Genomic DNA, 23746 nt, shown 5'->3' on the forward strand with positions numbered 1-23746 from the left:
ACAGAGCTCTGTGAACAGCCAGCCTCTTTAGCAATGACCTTTTGTGTCTTGCCCTCCTTGTGCAAGGTGTCAATGGTCGTCTTTTGGACAGCTGTCAAGTCAGCAGTCGTCCCCATGATTGTGTAGCCTACAGAACTAGACTGAGAGACCATTTAAAGGCCTTTGCAGGTGTTTTGAGTTAATTAGCTGATTAGAGTGTGGCACCAGGTGTCTTCAATATTGAACCTTTTCACAATATTCTAATTTTCTGAGATACTGATTTTGGGGTTTTCATTAGTTGTCAGTTATAATCATCAAAATTAAAAGGAATGAACACTTGAAATATATCAGTTTGTGTGGAATGAATGTATACATTATACAAGTTTCACTTTTTGAATGGAATTACTGAAATAAATCAACTTTTTGATGATATTCTAATTATATGACCAGCACCTGTATGTGTGTTCTCTTGTATGCTGAAGGGTAGTTGTTTCAGTAAGACACCTAAATAAGGATGGTAGCTAAAAGCTACTGTACATGCAGCCGGTTTTTCTTTGATGATGCTCAGCAGTTTGTAGCCAGAAGCACCCACATTCCAGGTTAATGATACAGTCGTGAGTATGTTTAGCACAGACTTCCTTCTGGGCTGATGTAAAACAGTCAATGTGCAGCTTCATGGGATTTCATGGGCTGTTTTAAATGGAGGTCTATGAGGATGAATTCTGCTGTATTATCAGGATAGTACAGTGTCGAGTGTGTTATCAGAACACTAACATGCTTAGCTTAGCATTCGGTAATAACACCAGCTGTGACAAGATGTCTGCCGATATTGGAGAGAAATTTGTCTTATATAAATATTTCAGTTAGTTTTAGGACTTAGATCAAACAAATCCTCATATCATCAAGTACTGAGTGATTAATGTCCAGTACTTTACAAATTGAATTTTTTTTTTTTCTGACTATAATGGACAACATATAGTTTAGTTTATAAATGATAAATATTTGTTTTTAAAAGTCATGGCCCGTCAAAATTATGAGTCACAATTATCAGCAGTTGGTAAAAATGTACTTTTCTACTCAAAATGATGATCATACCTCAATAAACATATCATACCTTTGACTTAATATGTCATAGTTTTGCCTTAGTAAGTCAAAGACCTTAACATAAGTCTCAAGTCAATATTGAAGTCCAACTTTAAGACAAAATGTTTGAAAATATTCTTAAGTCAGTTATGAGATAAGTCAAATTTAGTTCTTCAGTAAAATGATGTAATAGTAAGTCAGTATTTCTTCATTTTTATTTCCATTATCATCCATTAAGTCCATTATTTACTTACATTATCATCTCATAATTTTGATTGAGCAAGTAACATTTTGACTTATCTCATAATACTGACTTACTAAGTCAAAATTCTGAGAAACAAACTCACATTGTTTGACTATCATGATTATGCCTCATAATATTGACTGAACATTATTTCCCATTTTTTTATCAACTTAGTTTAGTTTTAATAAATTGTTTTCCCCTTCCCGGCAAAATTAAGAGATAACAGACAAGATATATTATTTGCCGTTAATTTTGACCCGAGGTATTTCTATAAAGATAATATATAGCTTGCTGCCACTCCACCAACTCAGGTTTGACTTGAGGTTATTTCTGTCACAAGAGCAGGTTATTCACTTTGAGAAGCTTTAATCTCCATTCAAAACAGACAGTCTCAGCTGTTGTTTTTACTATCACAATGAACATAGTGATTTGTTGTATTTAACCTGAAGGCCTGCAGCTGTTCGGTCTGTTTGCCAACGTCTTCTTCCTGGGTCAAGCCTTCATCATCATGCTGGTGTATGTTTGGAGTAGAAGACATCCGCTCATACGCATGAACTTCTTTGGGCTCCTGAACTTCCAGGCACCATTTCTCCCCTGGGTGCTCATGGGATTTTCGCTGCTGCTCGGAAACTCCATCGTGGTCGACCTGCTAGGTAAAAAACAAACATTTCACCAAAAAACCAACAACATCTGATATAGCCAGACCTATAGCTACACGGGCCAAAATTGTATTATCAGACACTTAGAAGTTCAAAATGGATCCTTAGTCCAATTTAAAGTATCAGAAAGATAGATGACAGACCATGACACTTACCTTTTACTCACTTGTGACACTGTTCGGCCATTCAGAAAGGATAAGACTGGTATCATTTTATGTTCCATGAAAAGATCACAACCAAAAATGTGTTAGTCCGTCTCTCAATACTTTCTGGATTCCTGTCGGTGGACCTCAGCTCCAAGCTTATTAGTTCCTACTGAAGGCGTAAGTCTTTAAAAGCAGCTCACAAATATATAGTTTCAGTTTAAAAAAAAAAAGATTTGAGTAATTTCCTGACACAGCTGGTCACTGTAGTTTTTAACAAACAAAGAGATGGAAAAAGTGCATCTGTTGGGGACTATTTTCAGTGGTTGAGTCACATAAACTACAGTGTGTGTTTGTGTGTTTGTGGTAATGAAGGAAAATGTCCCCCAGTGCAACAATTTGGCTCCCTGGTGTGTTTTTAATAGTTTTTGGACAGCAATGTAGCTCTATGGTCCACAGGAAGAAGATCAGGCATTGATACACACACAGCGCTAGTTAGTAGATACACTCATTTCTGGTTTGACATTTGTTGATGAGAAAAAAATAGAATGTCACCAGACATTCTCTTTAATCATGAACCACATGTTATAATGATGTAGATGCACAGAAATTATCTTGTAAAGTCATCCAGCTGTTACTTCCCTCCTCAGGTATCAGTGTCGGACACATGTATTACTTCCTGGAAGACGTGTTTCCAAACCAGCCAGGAGGAAGAAAGCTGCTGATGACACCAGAACTTCTGTAAGAACCAGAATTTATCTTTACTAGAGTCTAACACAAGCTTTAGCTTTTAGTCATTTAGAGAGAGACGACTGGCAGATGTACTGAACCTCAATACTTTCCCAGAACTGAGAGACTGAGTGTGAAAAACTAGACTGTACTGATTTGCCATCAAATCCCTCGGATACATAGTCGTGTTTCTTTAATCTCTTAAAATAGGAACTGTGTTTCAGACATCTCCAGATTTAAATACATTTAGTTCAAATTGTATGTAAACTTTACACTTTACATTATTGCCAATTTTCTGTATCAAGACATTAAATACTTCTGGTTTGGAGTTAAAATCATCTCCATATTCTGCAAATGAATCAATATAAGTATTGTATTGCGACCCATTGTCGGTTAAAAGGTGAGGATGCCAACCATGAACCATTTCATCTCGATTCCTGTTACCTCTCCATTAACGCTATCTAATAAAAAGGCATATAAAACGCTTTAAAAGTTTAGGTTGAAATGTGCATACAATATACAAAAGAAAACACATTCGCTAATGTACGATGCACATGCCACAAAATCTAGACACCAATGCTAATGGTAAAACATTAGACTATAGCAGTAAGTAACAATAATTAACAGGAGCAGTCTGTTGTAAGGTGAATAAGAGCATTCTTAAATTAACCTAGATACTGCAAAGATGTCAAGAAAGTTGGTAGATTGTTCCAGTCTCTAGGAGCCTAAACCCTAAATGCCTTTTTTCCCATTTCAAGTGTAGCTTTTGGAACATGATAAAAAAAAGATTGTTATTGCTTCTAAGAGAATAAATATGATTAGCATTATGCAGAATGAAAACCTCTTGTAAATAAATAGGATATTTAAAATTAAGTTATTTGAAAAGAAACTGGTACCAGTTGTTTGTCTTTTTACAGAGAATATTCTGTTCCAGGGGGATGGAAAAGAGGGTTTTTGTAAATGTTCAAAATGAGCAAATGGATCACAAGTATGGCATTGGTTTTGATTTCTGAAATGTCAAAATAAAGGCAAGAGGAAATAGTCTCAATTTTGCAATCTGCAGCTATTGCAAAGTTGGTGAAACTGACCTCTGTACATGGCCAAAAGTTGGTTCAATCGGAGCATATCCTGATGAAGTTCTGTTTTTGGCTGTAAATACAGCACCCAGATATATTATTATAAAGAAAATTACTGTCTTGGTTTTCTTTAGGAAATGCAAATCATGATGTGGCCCTGTTCTCTCCTTACAGGCGGGCCATGTTTGACCGGCCAGAAGACCCAGACTACCTTCCCCTACAAGAAGAGCAGGGTGGAGATCTGCAGCAATACGAGGAGCCGCACAACTAATTACTCTAAGATTCCAGAAATCAGGAGAAACCAGCTGTCAGAAACACAGACAGGCAGTCAGGATATGATTTGTGGAGCCATGAGTCCTTTCACAGTTAAGATAGACTTAAAGTCAGCATCATGAAAGTGTTATTTGTGTTTTTTTTACCCAAACATTTTGGAGTTCACATTCACACTAAGCATGTTTAGTTTAACTACTAGTTGTTCATTTGTAATAGTAGCACAGAGATGGCTGAAAAAAGTCTCAGTTCTCGACTAAGTAGACTGAGCTCCAGTTTCTTTAGGACAGAACAAGAAATGAGAAATAACCCAAAATTCAAAGGATTATGGGCAGAATGAAGACAGACGCTTGCTGTTCTTGGAAAGCAGCGCAGCCCTGTGGAGTATTTGACCACCACTCAGAGCAGTGTTTTTATGAGTGGGTCCCCGTTTTGTTGGTATTACGCACAAGCACGCGAGCGACATGACACAGTGCGCCAACAAAGGAAGTGAAGAAGAACACCGCCAGCAAGTAAAGGCAGATGTAAACAATACTGGATTTAAAAAACATCTCTGCAAATGTTTTATGATGAAGAAAAAGTACTTAGCACATTTGTTAGACCTTGTTAGAACACACAATGAGCTCTGGTCAGTAACGCTGACTGTAAACAGAAACTTTGTTTCAACAGGGCACCTTTAAAAGTCCACTTACTAGATTTTTTTTTAAACTTTCAACCGTATCTCATGGTCTTCATCCAGGCTGAACACATGACCTAATGTTCGCTATATAATAACAGGTGATCGTATAAGAAGGTAAATTGTAACCCCTACTTCTGAAGACTGTGAAACACATGGGATAAAAAGCCACTAAGCGAACATTTGAGTGGAGGTTTTTCTGTCACATGTTCTGTTTTAGGTCAGAAATGATGTTAAAGACCACAAGCAAGTTTATAAAAGTTGCAAGAACTGGAACCAAATTTGCATTGATGCCCCAAAACGTGATAAGAATCCCAAACCTGCCGAGAAGACAGACACTGATTCACTTGACTCTCAGCAAACATACACAAATCCCAAGAAAACACACTTCAACTGTGTAAAATAAGTAGAAACAGTTACAGAGTGCCATTTAGTTTTATACTTTGACATCTAATTTCTGATGCCAGCTTGGCTTTTCTAGTGTAATTGTAACCCGATATGCAAATGTGGTATTTGTACGTTGCTTAGGAAGAGCTGAAAGGAGCAGGACTAACCAATAACTCCCTTCCATGCTGTTGTGTCACTGATGCTGGTTCACAGAACTGCCAACGGCCTAAAATCCCGTCAGCGCCGTCTGCACACTCTGCACTTTCACTCGCTGCCTTTGTGGGTCATACACTGGGGACAAAATGGAAATTGCTTAGCACAACAACACGCAAACACGTCTCTGTGGGACCCCAACAACAAAACACATACTTTAAAACTCATCCCTTATAAACACAGCACTGCTGAGAAATATTAGTCACAACTGGGGCTACACTAATGTGGCTTTGAAGGGAAATGTCAAGAAACCAATTCTGTTTTCAGAGAGTTAGATTTTTCTTGTCAGGGTGGAAAAGTGACTACAGGAATATTTATAGTAGGATTATTATGCTACTAAATATGAGAAAATTCTGAGCTATAAATTAGCTTTTACATGAAGAATGAATTCACAAAAACGTAAAACTAGGTCTGAATGATTCAAGGCAAATATCTAATACCAATATTTATTTTCTAAAGAATAAATTATTAAAGCCATTTAATATTTAAAGTGAACAAGATTGTACCAAGCAAAATTAAACTTGTTGAATCTGATACAACAATGAAGGTGCTCGTTTTCTTAAACTTGTCAGGGAAGTCAACTCAAGTAAACTTGGCGAATGACCGATTTAACTCACATTATTAAGAAATTACATTGCATATTTGGCAAGTCTATTCTGTCTGATATTTACGCTTGACAACTGCAGAGCTTCCGGTCTGAAACTAATGCGAGTGATTTAGATTTATGTAAACACAAGACTACACATCTATAGCCACACCAGCTGTGCCTTTTAGCTTACATTAACACTGGCATGCTAACATGTTTTTGCTAAGCAGGTGTAATGTTCACCATCTTAATTTAGCATACTAACATTTGCTAACAAAAGTGTAGCTGAGGCTGATGGGAATTGACGGCGCTAGGGGCTAAAAGAAAATTCAGAGAATCACCAAAGTTATTAAAATTTGTCTTGAGGGGAACATGAATGTCTGTGCCAAATTTCATTACAACCTGTCCGATAATTGTTGAGACATTTAACCATGAATGTCAACCTCATGGTGGCACTACAAGGAAAATGTCAGGGGAATTCCAAAGTTAGTATGATTAATTATGATTAATCCTCTGGGGAACATGAGTCTGTGGAAGAATTTCATGGCAATTAATTTTAAAGTTGATGATTTTCATCTATTTCATGCAAACACCATTTTCAATAACATCAGTAAACTCATACATCAGTCTAACCCTAGTTGAAACTTTATTCAGTAATTTTTTTCTAAATGATTCACAACATAACCAGACAGCAAATCAAGCGTTTAAATGTTTTTTTATTTTGTAAGAATTATTAAAATGTACAAAAAGACAACAAATACAACAAAACAATATATTATCTGAGATTGGCTGTGTTTTTTTTCTCCCCGTGTGGTCAGGTAAAGAGAGTCAGTGGTCAAAGTGAGAGAGCAGCTTCTCCGCGCCGCGGGCCGTACAGGAAACACGAGGGAGAGACATTTTCTACCGGGGGCTTTGCCAAACAGAACACATATTAACAGTAATAATAAAAATAAAAAAATAACACGGTGAACGGCTGACTGAGAACCCGGTCGAGCAGAAAAAGACATCCAGCGGGATGGAGGGACATCTTTGTTGGTGATGGTGCAAACCGTGACAGCATCAAACCTCAATCAGACGAGCACCGTTCCTGCAGGGGGCGCCAACGCTGCTCCTTCTACCATGCAGGTGCTGTGTTTGCCAGTCGCCTCATTCGCCTGTGGAGCAAATGGGAACAGAGCCTCAACAACTCAGAAAAAAGTGACAAAGTAAACTCATCTACTGTAATTTCCTCTTGTAAGACAGACCATTACAAAACTATTTTATTACTATTGTGACTATGGCTACAACTAATAATTGTTTTCATGGTTGATTAATCCATATTAATTAACGGTTTCATCTATAAAATGGCTGAAATATTTAAAGTGTCCAAAGTCCCCGAAGTTTAAGGAGACGTCCTCAGATCAGGGCTGCAACAAAGGCTTATTTTCATCATTGACATCTTCATATTGTTTCTTATGTTATATATACTAAATTCATAAGGACATAAAAACAGTGAAAAGCTGCAATCTCTCATATTTGACAAGGGAACCATCCATTTTTGGCATTTCAGCTGATTAACGATGCTACCTATGAATGCCTAACTATGAAATTATTGACATTTAACTATTAATTCAATTCCATATTATTTATATAGCGCCAATTCACAACAACAGTTATCTCATTGCGCTTAAAGAGCAGGTCTACACTTTACTCTTTGTCATATTATTTACAGACAACAATGGCTGTGTTTACAGTTTTTGTTGATTGGGAATGCTTTATTTTATATGTCTGCAATTTCTTAATAATTTCCTGGAATGTTTCCTAGAAAGTAATTTGGAACTAAATGGTGACTACAACAACAATGGTCAGTCAATTAATCGATTAGACAGTCGACAGAAAAAGTCATTTTTGCCAAATGCCAAAAGCGTTTGGTTCACTATTTTCTGATAATTAACAGACAAAAGTATTCATTGATTAATAAAGACAATAATTAAATCAATCCATAATCTATAAAATGACTAATGAAAATAAGCCACTGGACACATATCACCTGGTTTCTGCTATACAATTAATACAGGCCTTGCAGCTGCACCGTATTTATTACTTTTATTTTCTTACATTTATTTAACCAGATAAAAGTCACAATGAGATTATTTTGAAGACATAAAAACAGTACTGATGAAGCAAACTGATGACGACCAAAATCAGTCGGCTCTGTCATGGAGCTCTGCCAAACATCCAGTTGACACTCACCTTGTGTTTCTGTCCTGATCTCTGATCTTCTTCTCCATCTCCGCATCTGTCAGGGTCTCCAGCAGGGGGCACCACTGGTCAGCGTCACCTGTGTTTCTAATGGCAATCTCCACTGTGGGCAGAGGGTTCTCACTGCAAAACACCAAGAACAAGGAACAAACACTTCAGTCTGATTCGGTTTACTTGACAGCAGCATTCAATGGCTGTTGATGATCAATTTGACTTTTCTTTGACCTAATCAAACATCCGATCATTCACTGTCATGAAATAAGCAGGAAAATAAATAAACTATTTTTGCTCCAGATGTCCAACTGTGATAGAGGTCAACACTGCTGTCTGGGTTTTCAATATTTTATTATTTCACCTCCTGGGAAGCTCAGACAGCAGACAGCAAACAAGACCTTACATTTAACCTCGTTCAACTTCAGTCTGGAACACAACACCCTTCAAAATGCCCTCAGAAGAGAGGTCACAGCCACATCGCCATGGCAACAACACATACAACAGGAGATGTAACAGGACACACTATTTCTGCAACTCCCTTAAAATTTCAAAATCAGGAAATGGTCAAATTCCCTTTTGCGATTTGTGCAGACGAACACATCAGATCTGTGTGGAGCAATGAAGAGACTGTATGAAACATCAGGCTTTACACACAGAAAAATTCACAGTGGATGGAAACTTGCATTAATTTGCATATTAGTTTGCCAGTTTTCTGGAAATTTGGTCAAAATCTTGGATGGAAACTTGGCTAGCGACTGTCCATTAACTATTTCAGGTACAAAAAACACAGACTACTTCTTGTAGATTGTGTTTGCCAATAAATCTTAAAGCTCTACTTAGATGTCAAGGAAATGGGCTTGGTGGGTGAGGCTGGATTCTGGTGCTGCATGCCCTTCATTCAAAAAAAAAGGGCAGGCAGGATACAAAATGCAAAAGCAAACACACTTTCAATCACACATTTTGCTCAGAGTTTGTGAGACCGTACCTGAAGGCATATGTCCTCTGGTGCCAGCTCAGCTGACCGCGGATGCTGTAGGCGATGGTGGTCACAAACTCCCCTCCCAGGCCAAGTTCAGAGCAAAGCTTGAGGGCGAACTTCTCCGGAGAGTTTTCCCTCTCAGACATATCCCACTCAAACTGGTCGACCAGAGAGATATTCCCAACGTGGATGTTTAACTGGAACACAAAAACATTTCATTAATAGGAGAAAAAGACAGCTGATAAATAACTTGTCTGCACCACAAGTATTATTACTCTGAGTGATGTGTGGGAGGAAAACATTAAAAGATACTAAGTATGAGCTATTGGGAGTGTAAAGCGTCACCTTGATGATGACCCTCTGGTCCGCCTGGTCCTCCAGGATGCTGTCTGTCGGATAAGACTCGATCTGCTGTCGGATGGCGGAGGCGATGGCAGGGACGAAGGCCAGCGGGTTGAGGTCCAGGTCGTCACAAAGGATCTCAGCAAACATTTCAGGTGTCATCAGCTTCTCTAAGATTTTCCAAAAAGAAAAGGAGTATGTTTTCAAAACTGATGTTGTAATTCTCTCTTCACGGCCATAAAGTCTTTGCTTTGATACCGTACTTCTCTGAGCTGAGAGAAGGTGATGACGTTACCGTTCATATTCCAGGTGAAAGCGTCTCTGAGCTTCTGTCCCTCGATCTCCATGTCCAGACGGATTGGAACTAGAACCTCAGACTGAGTGGCGTTCTCATGGATCACTGCTGGATCGTGGTCGTCAAAGCTGGGCGAGACAAACGCACAGAGCAAAAACTTAACTGAGCAGATCAAATTATACACTGCACTCTCTGCACACTTGGTATTTAAAGGTCTATAAAAATTTGAAGTTTGTCTGCTCCAAAAAAGGTAAGCAATCATAATGTGAAGTTCTGCTGTTCTCTGCAAAACTAGTTGACTGCTAGTACTACTGGTTGTATAGGCAGTATAGATTCCGATGCATTTGCCTGCTTAGTGCAGTTCGTTTAGGCTGGCGTGAAAACTGTCAATCAAACTCTGGTTTGGACCAAACAACCGGACCGAGAGCCTGAATGGAGAGTTTCAAGAGACAATCTTAAAGGGACCAGTGCAAGCAACTTAGATATGTTTATACAAATCATTTGGTAAACATGAGTAATAAACAAAACAAATGCCTCCTCATGTCTAAAATCACTCACTGTTTGCTACCTAGTGCTATATTTACTTTACACCTCTTTTATTCAAGTCTGAAATACTGTATAAGTTCTGCATATTTAAAATACCCAATTTCCAACAAAAGTACTTTCTGCTAAAAACAAATCTCACAGTGCAATGCTTCCCCTTTGATGGATGTCAAAATGACAGTTATGCAGCTCTATTAACACAAAAATTATGATGGTTCATTTGCCTGAAATCTCAACTTATGGCTCACTGTAGAATATAGTGTTTGTAATGTAGGGAATAGTGAGTGAGGTAACCGGGGAGTGATTTCAGACATGGCCCTGTGCAGGTTCCTGTTGCTCACCACAGCGGGAAGGTCCTCTTCTTGTCTCGGCCCAGACGGCTACGGTTGATGGTGGTGGAGCAGGGCACCGCATCCAGGTGGTGAGAACTGTTGGGCAGTGTGGGAACCCACTGACTGTTCCTCTTCGCCTTCTGTTCCCTGTTGACAGACCAAGACATATGGATTTGTGAAAATCCTACAAAATGAGAGGATCATGCAGTACATTTTACATCTCATCGTCATGGACTTCAGCGTTAAGTGTTTATAGGTTATAATCTACTGGGAATGACAAGGTGTGTCGAACCGACACAGGCAGCGGCTGTGCCATTCTGTGTTTGACTTCCTCCCAGGTTCAAAAATAGACGGGCAGTGAATACTGAACTTTAGTAAATCTTCAATAAAAAATTTTTTTTAAAATCGCAATATCTGGCAGAAAAATCGCAATTACATTTCTTTCCCCAAATCATTCAGCCCTACTCCTCGTTTTATTTTTCTACTGTTAATAATCTTAGGTTTTAGGTGCAAAGGAGTCTTGCATATGCTTTTTCCTTACACAGCAGCTCAACAGATATGGAATTTTTAAGACTAAGATTTATTTGAGGATTTTAAAATCTAATATTCTGATATATCCGCCGATAACCTTTTTTCTCCTTCTTTTCAGATATACATAACACAAAAAAATTATTATTATTATTTTATATTATTATAAAATTATTATTATTATGTATAGAAATAACATGACATAATGCAGTTTAAAAATTAACTATTTTTATTGTTGTGAATATTACAGAAATAAAGTGGATTGTTGTGTTGTTGTGTTTGCATTGCCAACTGGGGAGTTGCAGAATGCCCTCTGGTGGACAAACTAACTTAAATGAACAAAATATGTTGGTTGGGTGGGTGACACACAACACATACAGCAGCAGAACAATGTGTAGGTAATAGGGATCAACCGATATGTTTTTTTTTCCTGGGCTGATCCCGATCATTAGTAACCAATTAGACCGATGACCTTGGACCAATATGTGAAACCAATATACATTTGCTGTAAAATGTTTAATCTTGGTGTCAAAATTTTGAACAACACAAACTCCAACACAAAACTTTTTGAAAATAACAAGATTAAAGTTAATTGTAAATTAAATTAATTATAGATCATCCCCCCACGACCCTGTACGTAGGATAAGCGGTTGCATAAGGATGGATGGATGGATGGAGATCCATCCCAGAGATGGACTTGTTAACTATGATTGATAAATTATCATAAACTTTGTCTTTACCTGCTGACATTTATATTGTATTTATTTTATATTGTTAGGATTTTATTGATAGGTTTATTGATACTATTTTTTGGTTCTGTTTTTTTTCTGTACTCTTGTTGGTTTTTCATTACTAAATAATTGCCTTTTAAAAATATGTTATTTAAAAAAGAATAAATTCCGAACATTAATTATTAATAATTAAATTTCATTATAACTAACTGTACAACAAAACAAAATTAAAGTTTCCAGCAGCAAACTAACAGTATAAAATCAGTATCTCACTGAAAACAAATGGAACATGTAAAATACACTATATTCCCAACATCAAAACACTGAGTAAGGCCCTGTGTCCACCAAAGCGTCTTTTACCAGCTGAAAACGCCAGCTGCTTTTTTCGGCTGAGACGCTTTGGTTGCTATGATTCATAATATCCGTGGAGGTGATGTGCTGCAAGTATGTAAAAATGTCACCACAAAGTAGGGTAGGCCTACTTGCTCTGGCCCTTGCTCTGCATGAAGAGAAGGCTGAAACATTTAGAGCAAGGGGACGGACTCGCCGTATGTGGGTTCATGAGATTTTGCAGTTGAGGAGCTGAGATGGCACAGTGTGGTGTTTGTCCCGCTCCTCTTGCATTGTGATTGGACAGCTGGGTAAAAAGTGACATTGATGAGCGCTGCGTTTCGCCCGTTTTCTCTCAACAAGTAGCTGAGTTTACAAGTTTGCTAAATTTTAAGATATGTAGCATCTCAGTTAAACAGGCTACAAGCAGAGAGATTTATAACTAGCTATTAGCCGAGCTAGCACAGGTGCTTGTGTTAAACAGAAACACGGCTGCGGTGGATGAGACGGAGCAGATTAAAATATTGCTTGGTACACGTTCCTGCTTCTTGTACTGATGCAGTATCAGCCTTTTTAGTAGTACTGCTGATTTTGCAGTACTCACTTACAGTAATGGGCATAGTTATGGTCAACTTGTGTAATCTACAGTGATCTTCGCTCACTTCGCTCCGAGTGTGTGTGTATGCAAAGCTCTGCTGAGAGAGGAGGGGAGGGGCAGCAATATGGTGGCTCGCTCGTTCTATTGGCTACTTCTGCACAATAGTCAGTGTTGATAGGCTATTACTCGTGACTTGAAACCAATCAGCTAGTACTGTGGGTGGGAAATTGCTCCAGCACACAGAGTGGTGAGTACAGACCAAGAGAAGCGGCTGCACCAGAGCCAAAGGAGCGCATTTTTAAATTAATTGATTATATCGGCTATCTGTTTTTGAAATGACTGATGCAGATTATTGGAAAAATGCTGAATATCGGCGCCGATAATCGGCCAGGCCGATTATTGGTCAACCCTTGTAGGTAACACTGCGAGCTTCAGTTTACAAGCTGTTAGCAAGTCAGACAGACAAATCAAGACCTGTTCCGTCATTCTGAAGTCCCCACATTGTGCACTGAGCTAAAAGTTGACTTATTCTGCATTCACTATGAAGGGATATTCTTCAATCAAGTGTTTCCTCAGCACTCTTATAAAAACCAAGGTGCAGTATGACTACACCTCAGACTTCAGACTGGCTGAAAAATCTCAAAAGCCCTGTCACGGCCTTCCGACATGTTTTCAATCACCCAAAACAAACCCATGTTGCACGCATCCCCAAAAACTCACAGTAAAAAGAGCAACATTCCCAGATCTTTAATTTTAGAAACTCATTACAGAGACCTCATTTGCAATACACATTCTGTCACTAACATTACAAACATCAGTTTGCTGGTTTTCCTACTTACTTGCTTTGTAAGTAGGAAAACCTGCAAAATCGGCAATGTATCAAATACTTGTTCCCCCCACTTTACGTTACAGGCGCTGTCCTGAACATGTTTTCAGAGGTGGCTGTAGTGGAGGTACCTGAGATAGGCGGGGGGCTCAGTGCTGATGGAGACAGCTTTGTACTTCTCATCGTTTCCTTCAAGGATCTCCTCGACCTCCGAAGCCTTCAGCAGAGTCACACTTGTGGCCAGCTGAGTGTAGCCATGATCTGAAGAACAAGAACAAAAGTCAAATCAAAGCAGAAACAGCAACTGACACCGTAAATGTGGGACTGAGCCGGCCAGACATTTCTATGATAATCATTCTGTCAAACTGTGTATCCACATCACAACCTTTTTTCCCCAAATTACAAAATGAGATGTTGTCAACCTCTACAAGCAAAATAAATGTAATTAACCATCAGTATGGAGTTTTACACTCTGAAATTATTTCTAGAGCTCAGTACTTTTAGCATCTTTAAAAAAAGAACTGTCAGTTTTTTTTGCATATTGAGAATCACATTTTTCAATTTTCTATTTGTGCAAGATACATTTCTACAGGACATATTAGGGGAAACAGATAATGCTGGAGATTCAAAGCTTGGTACAACCCTACCGAGCTGTAGATGTGTTCAGACTCCACTCTACTGACCGTGTGATGACTCCACTATTTTCTTCCTTTCTTCTACTGATGCCAGTTTTCTCCATAATGACGGGTATCTTTTATACAGGGAGCCTCTGAACATACGGAGGTAGTTTCCCACCTGAACTCACACAATCAGAGAGAAATCAACAAAATTTTATAATTGACAGATTAAATCAATAATGATTAGTTGCAACCCTACATACCATCTTAAGATGTTCTGTGTATGACAAACACTGCTAAAAACTGTAGGAGTGTACAATATAATCTAAAATCTATATCACAATAAATTCTTACATTTATGTATGGTACATTTACCTGAATAACAAATCTAACTTGTATTTTAAATCACATACATCAGTATATAACATTTCCTTCATTATACCAGCTTACTATGAATGTTCTTATGGATTATTTAACTCCAGTATGATCACTTACACATACTGATTTGTGGGTTGAACTTATTATTATTACATAAGTATATTGGATTGATGCTTCATTATTTATTAATACTGCAACTGGAGTAACTTTAAGTGAGAGATTCTGCTTGCCATCCAAAACTAGCACAAAGCATATAGATTATATTCTACATATTTGACAGAGATAAAGCAAATTCTGCAAACCAGATTAGAAATAAACATTTTTATCATACTTCCTTTGTTTGATATATAACGTTATTGTTAAACATGGCACATTTCATATTTTTAAATAAGATTAGACATTTTGAAAGCTGTAATTTAAGTGTAACTTAACGTTACTTACACACTAACATTACAGTTTCTCTTACCACAGCCACCATATAAATACTATGAGGCTAAGAGTCTGGTAACATAACTTACACCGGTTTACTGTGTAAGCAACGTTACAACTAACGTGCATATTATTATCTAATAATACGAGAGGAACCATTAGTCACGAACCAAAATACTTGGAAGATAGCTGGAATTCTTATCTATTTCAACAAGTATGAGACTTACAACTGTAATATAGTGTGTGCTAGTTTAACCTAATGTTACATTAAGCAGAATAAAGCAGCTTTGGTTTGTTTAGCGCTGGATAAACCCCGTTAGCAGGCTAACTCAATAACGTTAACGTTAGCTCAGACGAATAAAACCGAGTGAACCTCTGGTGAAGGACGAACGTTTTAAGGTCAAACCTTATTCCGCTCTATCAGTAACGTTATATATATTAACGTCTATTATCTTCGGGGCTATCCTCAGTTGAATCATCAATAAACCCAAAATAAATCAATGAGTCTTCGTGCACTGTGTTCCCTCTCTGCTAACTTACTCGTTAGCCAGTTGCTAGCGGACCGGCTGCCGAGTTAAACGACACATATTTGCCAAATAAGTAAATATTTAAGTGACGATTTATTAAAGAGGCGGCATACTAACCTCTGATCCGATCATGTAAAAGTCTCCATCCTCCTCAAGCTGAAATTTGACCGGCTTTTGTCCGAACGTCTTACTAAGCGCCATACTGAAATGAAATAACAAAGCTCTGTACTACTGCGCAGGCGCGAATGTCAAGAACGTCCTGTCGCTGAGAGATGACGTAGGGGAGAGCCGGGACGATTGAAACACGGGAAGAAAAGGGGGTTACGTACTGTAACTCGGATTCTATGAGTATAGGCGCAGCCCTCTAAGGCTATCGCTATTGGGTTTACCCCTTCCACGCGCCTGCGCGACACTGAGAATTTTAGTCCATGCCCACCCACAGCGTGGGCCTCTCCTACGTCTGCACCTTGTATACAAAGTTGAGACCCAGCCATCGGCACCCAAATGCCTTTTCTTCAGCACTGAGAACCAAGGTCCAGTGAGCCCTATACTCATAGAATCCGGGTTACAGTACGTAACCCCCCTTCTATTTCATAGAGGCTTCGCCCTCTAAGGCTATCGCTTTTGGGTTAGAGGCAAAGCAGGATGAGTCAACGCCTCACTGGCCCATACGGTACCACCAAGCACAACTCACCTGCCCAGAGCCATAATGAGCCACCCAGTCGCCCGCTGACATGGGAGGCCGAGGGCCGACCCATGCGTAAGTCGGGAAACTGGGTGGGGGCACAGACGCAGGCGGGGTCACATAAGCAGCGGCTGCCCCCCCACACCATCCCTTGTGAGAGGGCGCACCGCACACTTACAAGGAGAATCACTCAACCAAAACACTCAGTACTAAGTGACTCAGAGGGAAAAGGGAGACATTCCGCAGGTAGAAACAGACGAAAGAGCATGGGGACGACCAGGAGGCCACCATGTAGATGTCGTCCACTGTCATCCCACCGTGCAACGCCACTGAGGAGGAGACGCCTCTCGTGGAGTGCGTTCTGATGCCATCCGGGGGAGATTCACCAGCCTGGGAAATGGCATTGCGCAGCCAGTGAGACAGTCCCTGTCCCTTGGACCACTCCCTGTAGTGCACAAACAGACGCTGCCAACCGCGCCAGACGGACGTGCGCACCACATAACAGGACAGCGCTCGCACCGGGCAGAGGAGGTGGGACGTGGCGTCCTCCACCGACCCATGGGGGGAGGAAAAGAACCGAGAGGGTGATGACCCGCGACCAAAAGGAGTTCGTAAAGCTTTTAGGCATGAACGCCGGGTTAAGGCGCAGAACAGCCAAGCTGCCGTCGCCCTGAATCCTGAGACACGACAGAGCCAAAGAGAGGGCAGCCAGATCGCTGACCCTCTTGGCCGATGTCAGAGCCAGGAGCAAGGCGACCTCAGCCGAAAGGAATCTCAGGTCCGCCGTCTCCAAAGGCTCAAACGGGGCTTGGGTTTAGGCGCATAAACAGCGGCAAATCCCACTGTGGGGCAACAGGCCGCATCACCGGCCTGCGCCTCCGCACCCCCTTAAGGAAACGCTTCACCAGGGGGTGGGAGAACACAGTCCTGTCCCTGTAGCCCTCGTGACAGGATGAAATGGTGGAAGTGTAGGTTTTAACCGTACTGAACGCCAGCCCCCCATCCATGAGCAACTGGAGGAACGAAAGCACCGCCGGCAGTGGACAGGCAACCGGGTCGGTCCCCTGGTCCAGACACCAGAGTTGGAAAGCCAACCGCTTAGAGGAGTAAGAGGACTGAGTGGAGGCGGCCCTCGACCCCTGGATGGTGCGAACCACCTCCTGGGAGAGACCTAAGCCCTCCAGGCATCACCTCTTAGCGGCCAGACCCAGAGAGGCTGGCTGAGGAGCGGGTAATTCCTGATCGCACCCCCCGCCTCAGCGTGAGCGTCCCCCCTCCAGGCGAGCTTCCACAGCTGCCCCGCCAGCAACCGCTGGAGACAGGGAAACCAGGACACGCTGGTGTGCTCCAGGGCCACCAGAGTCACCACCAAGGTTGAAAACTGCAGGCAATACAGAAGGTGCGGGATCAGCCGCACCGGCGGAAAAGCATACAGCAGCCGGGGAGGCCAAAGTGGGTGCGCAAAGGCGTCCACTCCCAGCACGGGGACATCCCATGGGCTCAGTGAAAACCAAAGGGCGCACTGAGCGTTCTCCTTGTTGACAAACAGATCTGGTCACCAGATCGGGATGGAGGTGCCACTCGACATGATGTCCGCCCCTCTGTTCAGCACGCCAGGGATGTATTCTGCTCTGATGGAGAGCAGGTGAGCGTGCGCCCACAGAAGTAGCCGCCTGGCCAGACCCAACAGCTGCACCGAGCGCACCCCGCTGTGGCGGTTTATGTAGGCCTCCACAGCCCTGTAGTCGTGCTCCAGCACGTTAATGTGGAGAGGCCTGCGGCCCTGCCACAGACTGCCCACCACCTGAGAAAGGCAGGGCCCCAGCCCATCAGGGAGGCGTCTGTAAAGACCAAGATATGGGACGTGACCCTACCCAGGGGAACCCCGACCGAAGAGAGAGGAGGTCCCGCCAGTAGGCCAGATCAGGGGCCTCTGTCTCACCGGGTCGACAAGCAGACGGATGAACCAGCGCTGCAGCCTCCTCATATGGAGGAGGCCCAGGGGGACCACCACGTGAGCTGCCACCATGAGGCCCAGAAGCCTCATGACCGACAGAGCTGCCACCGCTGCTCGACGGACAACATGGCGGAGCAGCTCCACCAGAGCATCCCCCCCTCTCCTGAGAGAGCCGCACTCTCCGGAGAGAGGAGTCCTGTACCACGCGAAGGTAGGTGAGTCTCTGGGAGGGGAGAGGAGCACTCTTCTTCCAGTTCACTGTGAAGCCCAGGTTAGACAGGTGTATGACTAGCTGGGCCGTCTGCACCACCGCTTCGTCCCGGGGTGGCGCCAGCAGCACCAGGTCGTCCAGATAAAACAGGACCCTGATGCCTGACCGCCACAGCGGCTCCAGGGCTGTCTCACTTTGAAAAAGTGCGCGGGGCCAGGGAGTTGCCCAGGCCACGACCATGGGGGAGGGGCCACCTCAAAGGGCGAGGATACCGGCTGTGGGGGGGCCTAGCAGGTATGACCCGAGCGCCTCCCTGCGTGGCGGGCATGTGCGAGTCAATCTGAAGGCAAGGCGCAGCCACCAAGGGAGGCGCGGGCCACATCGTGAGAGACCTTCAAACACAGTCAGAGGGGTCTGTTGGGTGTTCTCCCATGTGTGGCAGGAGGGACCACACGAGGGGGCGTAGTCGCCCTCGTGGGTCTCCTGCCATACCGCATCCCTGGCGGGGGGAGGGAGGCAAAGGCAGACACTGACGCCGGGGCACGAGGTGGGGCAGCCACACCTTTGTGCCCGTAACAATGCTGCTCCCCCGATGAGGGGGGGGTGGGCAGGGACAGGTAACAGATGAAAAGGTCTGCCTGCGACATCGCAGCCAGGCTGCATGAAGGCCACACGGCCAGCTGCAGCCGGTCCACGCAGTGTGACGAGAGCCACTGACTTCGTAGAGACAATGGCGGGCCGTGGAGGAAATATTCTGCTTGTGGCATTGGAGCCAGACTGCATGAAAGCCATCCGGCCAGCTGCAGCCAGTCCGTGTTATGACACTCCCCTGGTGAGGGGAGGGAGGCAGGGGCTCATCGCCGCGCCGCACGACTGGCAAGGGAAGAGGGCGGGGGAGGTGTACATGTGGGCTCAGGCCACCCACCTGACCATGTCAGGGAGGGGGGCGAGGGGAGAGAGGATGTGCAGCTTTGCAACAACCCCAGGCTGCTTGTTAGCCATTTGGCTAACACACAGCTGGCTCACACAATGTGGGGAAGTGAGAAACAGCAGTTTCTTCACAATCTCGAGAGAAGCTGTCTGTGTGTAATGTGTGGAGCAGCAATAGGATAACACTACAGGCAGGGTGGTGTGTAGGGCTATCCTGTCTGCATGAAGCGTAATGACCGCTTCAAGGGCTTATTTGACACAGCCTGGCTTCTGTGAACCAAGGGGGAACCCCTGGAAGCACAGACTGTGCCATTAATGCCGTGATTATGTACGAGCTCACAGCGGGGCATTGCTGAGGGAACGTGCATAATGTCAACAGCATCACACAAACTGCCCGGCAGATTTCTTCGTCAGAAAAAAATCTGTACCGGGTGTGTATATGTTCTGTCCACACACGAAGCGAATGTCCGCTGTCGTGGGCTCATACAGTTTCTGTGGGGAGGGGTGTGTGAAGGGACCTCTGATCGTGAACAGAGTGTACTGCTTGTTGCTTTGAGCTTCAAGCTGCAGATTAGCCACTTGGCTAACGGCAGCTTGCTCACACAGTGTGGGAAATGTGTGCTTGGTGTGGCTGATTCGACTGAGACAGGTACAGACAGCATTTGTTCAACAACGTCCACAAAAAGGAGCAACAAGATTTCACACAGCTTTTTTCGACCCATAGCTGACGAGGGTCGGCCAGCAGCAATGAAACCGGTTGCTAAATGTCATTAGCCGCAGCTAATTTGGAGCAACGTGGGCACACGGGGTCTCCCTGGCCGGTTGATGCAGGCAGACCACATGTGAGTGTCACGTTAGCTATCCGTTAGCTCAACATTAGCTCAACGTTAGCTATCCGTTAGCTCAACGTTAGCTCCCTGTTAGCTTACCTCGCCATGGTAACCTAGTAGCGGCGAGTGTCATCGGAGGTCGGAACAGGGGAAGCGAGGAGCCGCTCAGAGACCCGTGAATGGGAAGAGTGGAGCCATCCAACTCCCGCTCTTCCATCAACAGCAGATCGAGGGCTTCGTCCAGAGAGCATGTGGACCACCACACCTCTTCGTCCTGAACGGCAAGCTATCCACCAGGCGCCGCCACTCTTCGGGGGGAGAAGGGCGCAGAACGGTCAGTGCGAACTGAGAGTGAGCGCTCGGCTGGCGTGCTCCGATCAGCGTGCTCCAGTCCGAGGCACGCCTGGCAGCGGGGATAGAGATCACCCAGCACAATGTAGCCCGTGGGGCGATTCGCCCCGTTGTCCGGAAGACATCGTTCTTCTTGTTTTCCGGCTGGAAAATCTTTGCTATTTAGACAAATCTTCTGCTCTTTAGACAGCTCAGTGCTGACGAAAAATGGGAGCCCATCGCTGGGTCTCACCGTTGTATATATACACGGTGCAGACGTAGGAGAGGCCCACGCTGTGGGTGGGTGTAGACTAAAATTCTCAGTGCCGCACAGACACGTGGAAGGGGTAAACCCAATAGTGATAGCCTTAGAGGGCGAAGCCTACACGAAATAGAAGCGATTTTCTCGGAGCCCATATAAGTCTGATATCCCAAACTACCTCAGCACCAGTGATGTAGTCTACGTGATACACAGTTATACGCCGTATACCCACTAGGAACGGTCAAAGATTACCGTATACCCACTTAAAATAGCGAGATGATACGTAACAATTTCGCTTTGTGGCAGGACTTCCACACGTTCATTCATAAATTCACCCTGTCTGTGTTGCGAAGCTCTAAACTGACGTTTGCGGCTTCCGTGGCCTGTGACCGGAATCTGACGTCACCCACCAAACAACAACACATCTGATGAGGCCTCATCATCTTAACGTTCGTGTCATCTGTTGCAGCCGCGGTGTCACTTGGAGCGGCAGCAGCTTAACATTACCTGGAGAGTGAAAGTAGCATATACGTTATCATTAACGCTATCATTAACGGAAGTTGCATCTATTAGGCCTACTAGTTAACTTAAGTAATGAATACGGGATACTGTGTGTGTGTGTGTGTGTGTGTGTGTGTGTGCAGTATAGAAGTGTAGAAGTAGCAGTTCCTGGATGCTTGCTCATGCATTTCAGCTGATACAGAAGCTACATAACCTAAGTTTGACAATGGTTTTTGTGAATTCAACCCCCCTCCCCCCCACAACCCAAGTATACGCATATATAAGCAGTATAGCTACGGTGCCTGAGACAGGACAAAGATGTCATCTATGAGATAAATGAGATTGCCATTCAAGAAATGTGGTTTCTTTAGATAGATGTGTTAAGAAATTATATAAATTATGTAAAACCAAATGAAAAAAACTCGCAACATTAGCATATCATGCAAAAGTTCATTTATTTCAGTAATTCAACTTAAAGGGTGAAACTAATATATTATATAGACTCATTACATGCAAAGTGAGATATTTCAAGAGTTTATTTGAAATTCAAAATCTCAGAAAATTAGAATATTGTGAAAAGGTTCAGTAATGTAAGCTCAAAGTGACACACTCTAATCAGCTATTAATCAGGAAAAGGCCATTCAAATGTGTGGGGGAGCTTCACAAGGAGTGGACTGAGGCTGGAGTTACTGCATCAAGAGCCACCACACACAGACGGGTCCTGGACATGGGCTTCAAATGTCGTATTCCTCTTGTCAAGCCGCTCCTGAACAACAAACAACGTCAGAAGCGTCTTACCTGGGCTAAAGAAAAAAAAAACTGGTCTGTTTCTCAGTGGTCCAAAGTCCTCTTTTCTGATGAGAGCAAATTTTGCATCTCATTTGGAAACCAAGGTCCCAGAGTCTGGAGGAAGAATGGAGAGGCGTACAATCCAAGATGCTTGAAGTCCAGTGTGAGGTTTCCACAGTCTGTGTTGGTTTGGGGAGCCATGTCATCTGCTGGTGTTGGTCCACTTTATTAAGTCCAGAGTCTGCGCAGCCGTCTACCAGGACATTTTAGAGCACTTTATGCTTCCTTCAGCAAACGAGCTTTATGGAGATGCTGACTTCATTTTCCAACAGGACTTGGCACCTGGCCACACTGCCAAAAGTACCAAAACCTGGTTCGATGACCATGGGATTACTGTGCTTGATTGGCCAGCAAACTCGCCTGACCTGAACCCCATAGAGAATCTATGGGGCATTGCTAAGAGAAAGATGAAAGACATGAGACCGAACAATGCAGAAGAGCTGAAGCCCGCTATTGAAGCATCTTGGTCTTCCATAACACCTCAGCAGTGCCACAGGCTGATAGCATCCATTGAGGCAGTTATTCATGCAAAAGGGGCCCAAACCAAGTACTGAGTACATATGCATGATTATACTTTTCAGAGGGCTGACATTTCTGTATTTAAAATGCTTTTTTTTTATTGATTTCATGTAATATTCTAATCTTCTGAGATTTTGAATTTGGGGTTTTCATAAGCTGTATGCAATAATCATCAAAATTATATGAAATAAAGGCTTGAAATGTCTCACTTTGCATGTAATGAGTCTATATAATATATTAGTTTCACCTTTTAAGTTGAATTACTGAAATAAATGAACTTTTGCACGATATGCTAATATTTCGAGTTTCACCTGTATAACCATCTTTAGTCTTCCATGTTTCTCAACAGTCATTAGTCTGCCATGTTTAACGGGCAACAAACTCTGCCAATTGAGCTAATTCCCCAGTGCGTTGACCAACTGGTGTGGCTTCGCCTCACTCCTCCTCGTCCCCAGTGATCATGTCATATAACCTTTAAAGAGGAACAATGCAAAGATGGTCACTTCCATTCACTACATCCAACAATCCCACAAACATTGCTGGTTGAATTCCATCCTTCTGATAAGCAGATTTGCAGTAAATTGCACAGTGTGCGGACCCCCACTGAGCTCACAAGGGAGTTAAGACTTGACTATGAAGAAAGACCCACAGGTTGTCTCCAAGCAGTTCTCGGTTCAGCTGGTGCAAGAAGTCTCACTGTGGTCGTCAACTCTCTTATATTTTCCTCTGATCACAAAACAGAGAGGAAATTAAAGGCTGCTGGAGAATGCGGGCATTGATCCCGCTACCTCTCGCATGCTAAGCGAGCGCTCTACCATTTGAGCTAATTCCCCTGTGTAAAATGCACACGCTTAAGTCGTCTGCTTCCCCCTCCCCGCTATGCCTTTCCTGACATTTCAGGCCTATGTAAACCACTCTTAATGGTGACCTGGATCGG

At 43.0% G+C, this 23746-nt stretch overlaps 2 protein-coding genes and 1 non-coding gene across 4 annotated transcripts in view; 1 reads left to right on the forward strand and 2 right to left on the reverse strand.

The window, feature by feature from the left end:
* derl3 (derlin 3) overlaps window positions 1-5216 on the forward strand; it is a 10799-nt gene extending 5583 nt beyond the window's left edge. For both annotated transcript variants that reach the window (XM_046035508.1, XM_046035510.1), the window contains exons 5-7: window positions 1764-1959; window positions 2759-2849; window positions 4088-5216. In XM_046035508.1, the coding sequence (XP_045891464.1) occupies window positions 1764-1959; window positions 2759-2849; window positions 4088-4184 (384 nt within the window). In that variant the 3' untranslated portion in view covers window positions 4185-5216. The remainder of the gene's footprint in view (window positions 1-1763; window positions 1960-2758; window positions 2850-4087) is intronic.
* Window positions 5217-6741: 1525 nt separating this feature from the next.
* smarcb1a (SWI/SNF related, matrix associated, actin dependent regulator of chromatin, subfamily b, member 1a) lies at window positions 6742-16006 on the reverse strand. The gene is made up of 9 exons (XM_046034698.1): window positions 15853-16006; window positions 14468-14579; window positions 13916-14045; window positions 10781-10918; window positions 9897-10024; window positions 9605-9771; window positions 9266-9456; window positions 8278-8409; window positions 6742-7199 (listed from the first exon to the last, which is right to left on the reverse strand). The coding sequence occupies exons 1-9, from the start codon at window positions 15934-15936 to the stop codon at window positions 7160-7162; spliced, it is 1122 nt and encodes a 373-aa protein (XP_045890654.1). The 5' UTR covers window positions 15937-16006; the 3' UTR covers window positions 6742-7159.
* Window positions 16007-23569: 7563 nt separating this feature from the next.
* Window positions 23570-23642, reverse strand: trnaa-agc. Its single transcript has one exon. It is a non-coding gene; the product is annotated as a tRNA-Ala (tRNA).
* Window positions 23643-23746: the final 104 nt, after the last annotated feature.

This window comes from Micropterus dolomieu, linkage group LG21 (genome assembly GCF_021292245.1).
Source record: "Micropterus dolomieu isolate WLL.071019.BEF.003 ecotype Adirondacks linkage group LG21, ASM2129224v1, whole genome shotgun sequence".
Taxonomy (NCBI): domain Eukaryota; kingdom Metazoa; phylum Chordata; class Actinopteri; order Centrarchiformes; family Centrarchidae; genus Micropterus; species Micropterus dolomieu.